Source organism: Planococcus citri, chromosome 3 (genome assembly GCF_950023065.1).
Source record: "Planococcus citri chromosome 3, ihPlaCitr1.1, whole genome shotgun sequence".
NCBI lineage: Eukaryota > Metazoa > Arthropoda > Insecta > Hemiptera > Pseudococcidae > Planococcus > Planococcus citri.
In genome coordinates, this window is record NC_088679.1 from 2,319,017 (window position 1) to 2,332,419 (window position 13,403).

At 32.6% G+C, this 13,403-nt stretch overlaps 2 protein-coding genes across 3 annotated transcripts in view; both read right to left on the reverse strand.

The window, feature by feature from the left end:
• Positions 1 to 437, reverse strand: part of Lar (tyrosine-protein phosphatase Lar) — a 389,327-nt gene extending 388,890 nt beyond the window's left edge. The window contains exon 1 of the mRNA XM_065357492.1: positions 56 to 437. The gene's annotated coding sequence lies outside the window, so the exon portion shown is untranslated. The remainder of the gene's footprint in view (positions 1 to 55) is intronic.
• An 8,486-nt stretch (positions 438 to 8,923) lies between these two features.
• Positions 8,924 to 13,403, reverse strand: part of LOC135839758 (uncharacterized) — a 112,606-nt gene continuing 108,126 nt past the window's right edge. For both annotated transcript variants that reach the window (XM_065355949.1, XM_065355947.1), the window contains exon 6: positions 8,924 to 11,467. In XM_065355949.1, coding sequence (XP_065212021.1) covers positions 10,867 to 11,467 — 601 coding nt within the window. In that variant the 3' untranslated portion in view covers positions 8,924 to 10,866. The remainder of the gene's footprint in view (positions 11,468 to 13,403) is intronic.

The following is a 13,403-nucleotide window of genomic DNA, read 5'->3' on the forward strand; positions in this document are numbered from 1 at the left end:
AACCTCCTTACAAAATAAACGTATTAGGAATTCAATAATAATATGTACAACATACCTTAGTATCCATTGTGTAACACGAATCCAAACTATCGTTTTGACGCCGCTTTCAGCAAGATACAACACACTATTTTCAGTAAAATGAGTCACCAACAACGAAGCAGATAATGACTAGATAATGTTTACGAATCGAAATATCACACGTTGAATTAACCAACAAGATAAGTACGGATTCAATTCGAAAAATAATAAAATTTCCAAATAAATAATCAACACAACTGATGATCTTTTTGACCAGAAAACGAAATCGTGTAGAAGAAACGCGAAAAAATTTACGATTTATCGTCACGTGCTCGACAAAATAAGGGTTCGACTTCGACACAAAAGCACCACAACACGAACGCTTATAGCGGCGACTAACGAACAATGTGAATGGAATGTACTCGGAAATATTTTACGAACGAGGAACGAGAGATAACTTGCTTAGAATGGTCGCACGGTTAACGTGAAATGCGGAATTACTCGTAAATGCGCATGCTCGCTGGAAAGGGTAGCAAATACTACGTCTATAAAGAAAATCACGTTCTTATCTTTTAAAATTATTTTCAAGTTGTTGAACTATGAAAAAGTGCATATCCTAAAGTGACTTTCAAGGGGTGACTAAACTTGGCGTTTAGACCCTATTCTCGCAATAATATCGTACTGTATCATTGACCGAACAGCGCGTAGAGAAATATGCAAGTTGAATTTGAATATGAATTATGAATACCTACGTTTGACTTGACCATTGGGAAAAAAATTACGATGACAGACGAGTGTTTGATCAACTGAGGGTACTTTATCAAATTTCTTGGGAAAAAAAACACGAGTTTTTCAGGGCATATACTAAATTAAGCTTGTTTTGAAGCTGCCCGCAAATTCAATACCTAAAAAAAAATCAACCCACGTTATTCTCGTAATTCTTAAACTTTTACCACCTCCACCCACCTCCATCCATCTTTTCGGCGTCTTGTCAAGGACTCACGATTTGAAAAGGCTACGAATGTCTTTTTAAAGATAAGCCACATTAATAAATCAGTTTTTTTTAATAAACATTTTTTATTGAAATTGCTCCTTAAAAGCATAAAAATTGGAAGGAGTTTTTGGAAATTGATTTCTGAAAATCCATCACTGCTGTGAATTCCAGTTGAGCAAATCAGAATTGTTTTCTAAATTGAGCAATTGAGCACCTATTGATTTCAAAATTTGGAATAAAAATGATGAAATTGATAGTTGTCTTTCTTATGGGAAAAATTATTGCTTCCCACACAAAATCGACCTCTTGAAGCCACATTCTGCCATTTTCAACCAATCTGAAGCTTTCAACGAGATTTCGATAGCCTTATAATTATTTCAAAATTTCTCTTAAAAGGCAACAGCGATAGCACAGCTGAAATTTGGCGGAGAATTCGAAAGTCCCACTTGAAAATCGCATGCTGAAGTGGATTCGAACAATTTTATTTTAAAAAGAGGAGTCTAAAACGAAAAGTTTGAACAAAAATTTTGAAATTTAGAAAAATTTTGAAACAATTGTGGTTGGTGCCTAAAATTAGAAGCATTAAATTATTTGGGTTCAATTTACAGAATTTCTCAAAAAATGACTTTTCTGTCCTTATTATTTTTTTTTTTGACAAGTATCAACACGTTTTAATGAAATTTTATGCAATTTAGCATGAATTTTCTCAAAGTTTCACAAGTTTATAGTTATTTTCAACAATTCCACAAATTTTCAATATTTTAAATTTTAATGCTTCTTAAATGTTTCATGCTATTTTACTATAGTTTTAACTAACAACGTATATTCAAGAAATTTTATGCAAATTTTGACGATTTAAACAATTTATTTTACATATTATAGGTAGGTAAATTTTTTCAAAATATCCCCAGCTTTTGGTACTTTTTAATGATTCGAAATTTTCAAGTGTTTTTGTTTCATTTTTATGTTTTAACAAATTTTTAATGCAATTTTCAATAAATTTCATCAAAGTTGCTTTGAATTTCATTATTTTCTGGTAATTTATTCAGCATTTTTAATGCTCTTTAAGCACTTTTGGGCCATTTTAACATGTTTCATTCAGTTTTTGTGAATTTTGTCAAAATTTTTATTCAATTTCATAGATTTCTGATGGCTTTTAAATTGATGTAAATATTTTTGAAAATGTGCTTACGTCATTTGAACTTGCTTTGACAACTTTATATGTAATTTTATGCGAATTTTAATAAAAATTTGTCAGAATTTCGCGATTTTTAGTGATTGGAATAATATGTATTATTGCATACACTTGAGTCTTAAAACCATTTTTCATGCATTTTTCTTTGGGTTTCAAAAAACATTATTGGAATTTCAGCAGGTTTTGGTGGTTTCAGTGATTTAAACACTTTAAAAAATTGATTTTCATGGTAAACTTTTTCGAAATTGTTTCAGTTTTTCTGCAATATTTTTAATAAATTTAATGTAAGTAGGTACCTACTTATCTCAAATATTTTCACGTAATTTTTTCCATATTTTAATGACTTTTGTTCTGAAATTTCGTCAGTTTTTGATGATTTTTAATGATTTCAATGCTTTTGGAATATTTTTCATGTTTTAATACCTACCTATGTAGGTACCTAACTGTTTAATGCAATTTTCATTAATTTTGTAAAACTTTTCTTATATTGATTTTTTTTAAATTTTCAATCGCTTGAATACGTTTGTATGTATTTTTATGAAGTATTGATCTCGTTTTATGCAATTTTTGCCAATTTTCAACAATTTTGATGAAATTTCATCAAGTTTTGCCAAATTTATTTGGAATTTTATTAGTTGTTTGTATCTTTATGACCAGTGTTGCCCTCAACAAAGGGCAAGTGGGCCAATATTTTTGAAATTGAAATGAAATATTTCATTTCGTAAGTACATACATATTTGAAGAAAGTACGCAGATCGTATTTTTAGAAAGAAAATGCAAACTTCATTTTAAAAAGAAAACTGCACAACCTTGATTTTTGAAGAATAAAAACGAAAACCATCTTCATGTTTTTAGGTTAAAATGGAAACTTCGTAGAAGAAAAGCTATTAAACAACTTTTTGTGCTTGTGAAAAAAAGTCCATAGCTATACTTACCTAGTGAAAAACATATCTACTCTCTGAAAAGAACTTCTCTATACTTGGAGAAAAAAAACTTTCTCTCCAAAAATTGTTTTTCTCGAAACAAAAAATTTTGTTCTTGAACGAAACTTTCAAAAATGAAGTTTTTATTTTTGAAGTTGACTTCTTATTTGAGAAAACTCATTTTTAGAAGCTTATTTGGAAGAAAATTATCTAAAATAAACTTTTTTTTTGAAATGAAACCATCAATTTTGTTTTTTTGGGAATTTTTTTACAGAAGAAAACTTGCGGAGAAATTTTGTTTTGTGAACAACACATTTTCGATCATAATTTTGGGGGAAAATGCATACTTGTTTTAGTTGTGGGGGTGGGGGGGAGTGAACAATTTTCATGAGACCTTCATTTTTTGCTCTGGGTCTACATGGGCTAATAACGGTACTTTTGCGATGATTTTATCGGTTTTAAGAGTTTTTTTGTGTCGTTTTTTAGATTTTTAAACGATGTTTTACGCTATTTTCACAGAACTTTCACAAATTTTGCTAAAATTTCAATGATTTTTTTTTTGTAGTTTTAGCAGCACATGGGTACCTACTCACCTGTTCAGCTATTTTTCATCAAAATATTCCGCGCGAATCGGAATGAAAAATTGGCAACAAAAAGGGGGGAAATGAGAAATTTGCTGACGCTGCTCTAAAAAAATTCCTAAAAAACATCACTGACCCAAAATTTAAAAAAAAACAATGAAATGTTACAAAAAACACTTTCTTCAGGACCTGGAAGCTGAAGAATACCAAGCTATAAAAATCCTGGTCCGGCATATGACAATAGGAGTAATTGCAGCCACCCCCCCCGCCGATCCTCCGGGACAACTTTTTTCTTAAAGAAGACATCCTAAAGAACATTTTAAAGCAAATTTGCCAAAAAAAAGTTGGCCTTACTTACTAAATGGCGGCCATTTTGATTGACAGGTCAGCCGAAATTGCAGATTTTGCGTTTTAACATAGGACTTGCACGAACTTTTTCAAACTTTACAAAGGTAGATCGAAAGATCATGCAAACATTCAACACCTGTCAAAATTTCAAGTACTAAAGTGCGTTTTTCGTTTTTTTGGTGAATTTTTGAAAATCAAATTTAGGCCAAAAATGAGGGAAAAAATCAAAATTTTACCAAATTGACCAAGAAAGCTGAAATTTGGGATATACCCTATTTTCGACTTTCCAAATCGATTGGAAACGCTTTCAACCCGTTTTGAGCAGTTCTGGAGCCTCCACCAGATTTTTGAAACTCGAAATTCCCACAAAATTTCATCAAATTGGAGTTGGAAAGCTAAAATTTATTCTAAAAACTAATTTCAATATGCTACGAAGTTGACTGCAGGTGAATTTCCAGTGGTTTTGGAGCCTCCAGCGACTTTTTGAAAACTCCGGAAGCCTCCAGCAGATTTTTGAAACTTTTCATTTTTACAAAATTTCATCAAATGGCTGAAATTTACTCTACACTCCAATTTTAACACCCTCTGAAGACGATTTCAGGTGGGGTCAAGTCATTTTAGGGCCTCAAGCGACTTTTTTGAAAATTACTGGAGCCTCCAGTAGATTTTTAAAACTTGAAATTTTTCCAAAATTTCATCAAACGGAGATGGAAAGCCGATATTTACTTCGCACAGGTGGTTTCAAATAGTTTTGAAGCTTTTAGCTACTTTTTAAGTTTCAATTTTCCAAAAAACGCCATACAACCTTTCAAAAAGTCCCTGGAGGCTCCAAAACGACTTGAAATCCACCAGCAGTCAACTTCGTAGCGTATTAAAATTAGTTTGTAGAATGAATTTCGGCTCTCCATCTCCATTTGATGAGATTTTGTGAGATTTCAAGTTTCAAAAATCTGATGGAGGCCCCAGTAATTTTCAAAAAGTCGCTGGTGGCTCCAAAACGATTTGAAATCCACCAGCAGTCAACTTCGTAGCACATTGAAATTAGTTTTCAGATTAAATTTCAGCTTCCCAACTCCATTTCATAAAATGTTGTGGGGATTTCAAGTTTCAAAAATCTGGTAATTTTCAAAAAGTCGCTGGAGGCTCCGAAATGACTTAAACCCACCGGAAGTCGTCTTCAGGGGGTGTCAATCTTGCAGTGTGGGGAGTAAATTTCGACTTTACATCTTAGTTTGATGAAATTTTGGGGAAATTTCAAGTTTCAAAAATCTACCGGGGGCTCCAGTAATTTTCAAAAAAGTCGCTGTAGGCTCCAAAACGACTGGCAATTCACCTGCAGTACTTCGTAGCGTATTGAAATTATTTTTTAGAATAAATTTTAGCTTTACAAGTCTAATTTGATGGAATTTTGTGGGAATTTCGAGTTTCAAAAATCGGCTGGAGGCTCCGGAACTGCTCAAAACTGGTTGAAACCGTTTCCAATCGATTTGCCATGTCGGAAATAGGGTATATCCCAAATTTCAGCTTTCTTGGTCAATTTGGTAAAATTTTGATTTTTTCCCTCATTTTTGGCCTAAATTTGATTTTCAAAAATTCACCAAAAAACGAAAAACGCACTTTAGCACTTGAAATTTTGACAGGTGATAAATCTTTGCATGATCTTTCGACTTACCTTTGTAAAGTTTGAAAAATTTCGTGCAAGTCTTACGTTGAAACGCAAAATCTGCGATTTCGGCTAACCTGTCAATCAAAATGGCCGCCATTTTGTAAGTAAGACCAACTTTTTTTTTTGGCAAGTTTTCTTTAAAATACTCCTTAGGATGTCCCCTTTAAGAAAAAAAGTTGTCCCGGAGGATCGGCGGGGGGGGGGGGGTGCAATTACTCCTTGTTATATGCCGGACCATTATCATTGATCACCGTGAAATATAAATGGGTAATTCTCAGAAAAAGGTAAAAATCGTGTACATGGCAAATTTCTCAAAGGTTTTAGCATGAATTTTTTTTTTTTTTTTGGTCCGTTCAAGGATCATCCCCCACACGTTTCACATGTGGTATTGAAATTTTTAGCCCCTCCTTTCATTGGTGTACATTCGATTTTATACCTCAAATGTCCTTCGACTTGGCTGTCACACACCATGTTTTTGAAAATGAATGTTATAAAGTGTCATGAACTTCATTTTTTTTTGGAAAAATTGACACATTCTCATTATCTTAGAACACGAAGGTCCATTATTGTGCAAATGGCAATTGCAATAAGTCCATAGGAAGCTGACATTTCACATTTGAAAACTGTCACACACTTTTTGCGCAAATTTTAGAGCAATTTTCAATTATTTTTGGTAGCTTCCCAATCCAATATTTTTTTCTGGTGAGTGGCTGCACTGGTTCACTGTCTTCATAAAAATGTTACCCCGCAATGTTATTCTCATAACCTACGCAATGGCTCGTTCTGATCGTACTTGTCTCTGAAAATATGATATTTCGCAAAATTGGTGTCCTTCGGCTTGCCTTTTTATTTACCCTGATAAACCCGCCAAAAACGATAATTGAGAAAGGGAAGTTATTCTACATGATAAGTACACATTTATTACGTGTTAAAAATCGAATAATGTCCAGTAGGTAAGGCTAGAAACGAAAAAACGTTGAGATTGTCCTTCGACTTGGCCAAATTTCAGACAGCTGTACTTTTATCGCGCTAGTCGACATATTACACGATAATACAAGCAAAATTTGACATTTTCTCCCTCCCCACACCTCACCTCTACCCCTACCAAAAAAATAAGTCCAGATTCGAACTTTGCGGCCTGAAAAACATAAATCGACATATTACACGATAATATAAGCAACATTTGACATTTTCCCCCTCCCCACGCCTCACCCTCCATCTCTACATTAAAAAATAACTCCAGATTCGAATTCTACGACCTCGAAAACATATCAATCGACATATTACACATCGATGAGGGTCGAATCCTAATTATCGCTGTTTTAGGGGGGCCGGGGTCCACAGTGGGGGGATTGAATTGAGGCCAACACTAGAACAGGGATCTGGGACACCTATACAAATGATTCCCACTTGAAATTTTCCAAAAAAATGATTTTTATTTTTCAAAATTATGCACATCAAAATTGACCTTTTTTCTGAGAATTACCCATATGCATATTTATTAGCGATTCTTACGAAATTATCAATCACCTACCAATGTATAGATTCAATTCGCAAATGCTGGACCACGTAATTACCTTCTGATTCAGCCTTAAAAAAGTAATTAAAATAATTTGATATCCGAGTCGAGTCTAGATTTGATCAATTTTCGTCTTCGTCGCAAGTATAATTAAGTAAGAATTTCGCCAACGTTAATTATTTTTTATTCGATTACTCGCTCGGCGAATTATGTCACGCGAGAACGAAGCTAGCGAGCCAGCATTTTCCTTAAAGATGAATTGTTACAGCGGTTTGTTGCTTGCGTTCTAGCCCTGCCTTTCTCGCCCCATCTTTGGTGTATTTAGTAATTAATCATAGCATCTGGAACTGCGTTAAATTTTCCTTGCGCAGGAAATTACTTTTCTTCATAATTCATCAAAACTAAAGGTTATATATACTCGTACTAGCAATGTGGTTCAATGTAATTCGCGTGTACCGCGGTAGGTGTATAGGCTACTTTTGACTCCCTTATAAACAAACGCACACTATACGTATATACTGACGTGTTTTTCTCGATATCGTAGAATAATAATTATACAATATCCAAGGTTAATTAAAATAAATTCTGAAAGAACTACGAACACAAAAAAAACGCAATTATTTCATTTGTGAAATTTCACTTATAAAATCGTTCTGTTTTTAACTTCAACATCGTTATAAATTTTCCTCGTGATTACTTCTGTTTTTAGAAGATGGCACCACTCGCCACAATTTCCTCGATTGTTTTGCTACATCGGTTTGTTTCATATATTATTTTCTTTATTTATGTAAACCATGTTTTAGTATTTATATAGGTCAAAATGCTTGTATTCGATGTTCAAAATTAAATATCACGATAGCGCGGTTTAGATATTAGGTTTACCGAAAACGGTTGCAAAATATACGAGTAGGGTTCGGGCACAGGTATAAAATTAAAATGCGATCATTACCGACCTTTGTTCCCAATTTCAAATCAATTTACAAAATAATTAATTATCGGTGTGCTCTCAATAACGTTGCCCGACATTTTCAGTATTCGAATGCATAAATTATCCTACCTACTACCTACCTATACCTATCTGAAAATTTAAATTGCAGCGACGTTATTTCCATGTACCTATAGTTTGATTCCGAACACAAGCTATAAATTTTCTCATCCGTAGGTATTTCATAAATTATGTACTTTTTTTTTGACCTGGCGAATTATTTGAAGAGATGAATGAATTGGATATTTACTCGATCGTTTGAATTTCGATTTCACGTTTACGTGCAATTTTCTTTTGTCTTAAAGCTATTCAAACTAAAAAAAAAAAAAAAAAAAACTATTTTAGGCTCTTACATTGAAATAAAAAAATAAAAACAATATAGTCAGGTATACTTTGGCTTTGAAAAATTTGAACATGTTGATAAAATTTAAATCTGAATTCGGTATTACATATCAAATAGTAGAGTAAGTCGTACAACTAAGGAGCCTTTTTGTTTTTTGGCTTTAATGGGTGAAAAAAATTATCGAAATTTTTTTTCAAATAAAATTTTCAAAAGGCTTAAGACTACAGTTTTTTTGGTAATTTTTTTTTCATGTTGAAAATACACAGAGCAATAAAAAAATATATAAAAAAGTTGCACTTCTCCTCAAATAACAAGTACCCAATCTTAATACGTAAAAAAAATCACACCAAATTCGCTCGCGATAAAATTTTTCACGAATTTTATTCGAAAATTGTCTACATCATTGAACTATTCGGTATGCAAAATATCTAAAATGGACGCAATCACGTAAAAAATCATAAAAATAGATATAGTAGGTAGGTAAGTACACGACAAATTATATAAGTTGATCTAACCAAATTATAAAGATACACAAGTACAATACAGGTAACTAGAAATTAAATTCAGAACAATAGTATAACAACAACAACAACTAAAGAATATACTTAATGAAATATGAAACTGAAAAAAAAAATGAGAATTATTACAAAAAGGGCAGGAAGAAAGGGGAAAATGTCACTACCGATTAACGTTACAATTTAATTTCTTTTTACATCACAGATTTATTTAATTTTTATCAACGATAGGCGTGTTCAACGTGGTGGAAAATTATTAGTTTAACTTTTTCAATCAATTTTATCTACTAGGTCAGGAAATTTATACAGGGTGTCCTGTCACAGATGACGTCCCTTCCACGAGTAACGTAGGCAATTCTTTTCAAGTTCATGTGTTGATGTTTGCCCAGTCTCAGAATTTTTTTTACATTTTTTTATACTGTTGAAAAAGTCAGAATACACTCAAGTTTTCTTTTAAATTACCCACAATAAATTATTAAAAATTTTTTGGGAATTGTCAAAAAAATCTTCATGACCTCTTCAACTCTGAGACTAGGCAAACATCCATACATAAATTCAGAATGGGTTGCCTATGTTACTCGTAATGGTGAACAGACTTTATTGTTTTGTGGAACACCCTGTACTGTACCATTTGGTAGGTTTTTTTTTAAATTTCCCCCCATCTTGTTAAACACGCCTAAATGGTAAGTATGTTTCTCAAGAATTTACAATATATTATAATTTTTATTCATAATTATGTAATAAGTACATAAGTAAAGAAGCGAAGTATAATATGGTAACCCCATGTTATGGTAAGATGTGATGAAATTGCTCAGGTGCCAGAAACCCTGGTAAAATAAACTAGGTAGTATTTTGCAGAGGATGCATTTAGAGTGTAATAAATTTTCATTTTATCACACAGATGAACAGCTTAAGTATTAACTATAAGATGATATTTACTATAGGTAACAAAAATTAATAACGATGAAGTACATAAGTAACTAGGCAGGTGTTTGTACATTTTGATGATGATTCTGTACAAGCTTTGATTGTGTAGAGAGCTCTGTATGAGTTTATATAGCATATAGAAATGTTTAAATTACAGTTCACATATTGAAAAGTGTTCAAAATAATCGAGTGCTGATTAAAAATATTTGCAGTATTATTACTTTTTTTCAAGTGCACTTCTTAAAAATAATTTAAGTAATTCTAGAAATGAGAAAGGTGAAATTATAGAAAGACTGAAAAATTAAAAATATTTACAAAATGTTTGGTGAATCAGAAAATGAATTTGTAGACCCTACCTAAATAATAATTCACTGAATAAAAATGATCAAAAACAGAAGTTAGAATCCATAGGGAATCGGTATCAAATCAGATCCGGACATTTCATGAATCCAAATCGACCTGACCTGATCTAATCAGACTTGACGAGATCAAAGTTTTAGTCAGATTAACTAGATCTGTTTAAACTTGAATTCGATTCAATAGGAGATAATGTGATTGGATCTTTCTAACAATCGAAGACCTAACTTCTGTTCTTTAATAAGTAATTGATCCTACTTCAAAATTTGAATTAATAGTTCACTTCCTCTATACACACCTACCTAATATACGAGTAGGTATAAAGATACCTATACCTAATAATTATACATAGGTAAGTATACAGCATATAAACCCTGCAGAAAAATCCTATAAAACCTTAACAGCATCCTTCTCCCATCCACAGGAGCGATGAAACCCTTATCAAACCGTAGTTTCCCTATCGATTTCGATCAATTCGCCAGAATTTAGCCTCTGTCAGGAAGACATGGTAGAGCTAGACTGATCATAAAGGGTCTCTTCGGTGGTAATTCTCCTAGGCCCCATATCTTCGTGAGCGTATTTATTACTAAACCTAAACCTCCTAATGGTAGCCACCAATACAAAAATAGTCAACATAAATATCAACACTAGAATACTAGTTAATATAGCGTAATTTCTTAAAGCTTTATATTTCAAATCGCAATGACTTTCTAGTTCGTCGTACCCCGACGGACAATTACGATGCCCATCGCACCACAAATTATCACTTATGCAAGCGTTCAACTCTGGACAATGGAACGGGCAATCGAACGCTGACAAGGCGGTTTGGTTTTCTAACGATGCTGCACTATGGCTTAGATTACTGGAAGCTGTGTCCGATTGGAGTAATAACGATGTTCTGGATCGAGAGATTTCCAACCAGTTGAGTAACGCGGTGCCAGATTCTTTTCCGATGAATCGTAGCAGAAAACTGGGAGGGTTTTGAGAAATGCCTTTGTCTTTGTCTGCTCGTGTGCTCGAATGCCATTCTTCGGAAAATATGTGAATCTCTTGTCGGTTATCGTTTGGTATTGATGGACAAACTACGTGGAAAAGTCTGCGAATGAGAACAAAAAATCGTTAATATTGCACAAGAACCTTCAACATTTTTGAAAAAAATGTAGTACCTATACGTAAATAGGTTGTTGAAATATGATGATTACTTAAGTGTAAACCTGGGAAAAATGATCGGATCTGATCAGGTCTAGCCACATGGGATATTGAGTATTTCCCAGATCCAAGACCTGATCAGATCTACACAGTGGAAAATGATTAGATAAGATCAGATTCCGAAATTTCCTGTATCCACTTCGATCTGATCATCGCAGACCTGACCACATCATGGTCAAATCAAAGTTATCGTAGTAATAAATAGAAAAAATCCAACAAGAGACACCTAATCGGATCTGATCAGACCAGATTGACCAGATCAGATCAGAGCTGATCACTAATCAAGCCCGAACATTTCCTGGGCAGGTCGTTTTTAAGATTTTCTAATAAAAAAATAGATTTAGATATCTGGTGATTTGGACATAGGTAATGAATCTTTTTTAGATTTTTCACGAAAAACCAGTTAGTAGTTAGTACCTATTATTTGCAATTTTGGCCCAATTTTTTTTTTTTTGGTATTTCTGTAAGTTTCACAAAACATTTTTCCGCAGTCATTTGGCAATAGAAAAAAATATTTTTTGGTGCCTACCTAATTTTTTTTTAAAACTGCATTTTCAAAAGCAATTCTGACAAAAAGTGACCTTTCTCACAAAAAATTTAAAATTTTGCATTTTTACTTACCAAAAAAGTATGATTTTTTTGGAAATTTTGGTTTAAAAATATTTTTTTTTAGCAATTTTGGTCCAAAAAGGTAAATTTATCTGTTCATTTTGAAAGTTTGTTCAAAATATTATTTCTGCAATTTTGGCAAAAAACAAGACATTTTGATAGCTTTCAACAGCAACTGCTGATTTGTTATAACACTTATGCTTTGCTTTGTTGTTAAATTTTGATATATTTTTGTTGACCTTGTTATATTTTTGTCAATTTTGCCATACATTTGTTTAGTTTATTTTGTTGTTATATTTTTGTATTTTTTTAAAAACATGTTTTTTATACTAGGCATGTAGATACTTAAGTATAATTGCCAGGGTTTTTATGCGCAGTTTCGAGGGGTCAGTCTAGATTTGGTTTGAAAGATTGATTTCTTTGATGAGTTTAAGAATATTTTCCATCTGTTTGAAGTTGTCACGAATTGTAGGGTCAAGGTCTGAAATGTTTAAGGATTGGCGTTTTGTTTTGAGGGAGGGGCAATAAAAAAGAAGATCTTGATTGGAGGTTATTTCAGAGTTACAGAATTGACAGGTGGGTTTAGGTGCTTTGGTGTACAAGTGGTTATGGAATAATTTTATTTCAATACTGAAATTGCAATTGTTTCATCTTTTTGTCTTTACATCTTTGTTTGTTCGTTCATCAGTTTGTTTGTTTGTTTGATTGTTCAATTGTTCATTCAGTTTTGTTTGTTTGTACATTTGTTTGTTCGTTTTTGTTTCTTTGAACTTTTTTTGTTTGTTTGTTCGTTTGTGTGTTCCTTTGGTTGCTCTTTTGTTTGCATTCAATATTGTTTGTACATTTGTTTGGTCATTTTTGTTTAGTTGTTTGTTCGTTCATTTGTTTGTTCATTTGTTCATTCTTTTGTTCGTTTGTTTGTTCATTCGTTTGTTCATTTGTTTAGTTTTGTTTGTTTTTTCATTTGGACAGGTTTGTTTGTTTGGGCATTTGTAATTTGTGTGTTTTTTGTTTGAACACTTTGTTTGTTTGCTCATTCATTTGTTTGTTTGTTTGTTTGTGCTTGGTTTTGTTTATTTGTATGTTCACTCAGTTTTATTTGTATGTTTGTTCGTTTTGTTTGTTTGTACATTCTTTTGCTCGTTTTTGTTTGTTTGTTCACTTGGATATTTTTGTTTGTTTGTTCATTTAGTTTTGTTTGTTTGTACATATGT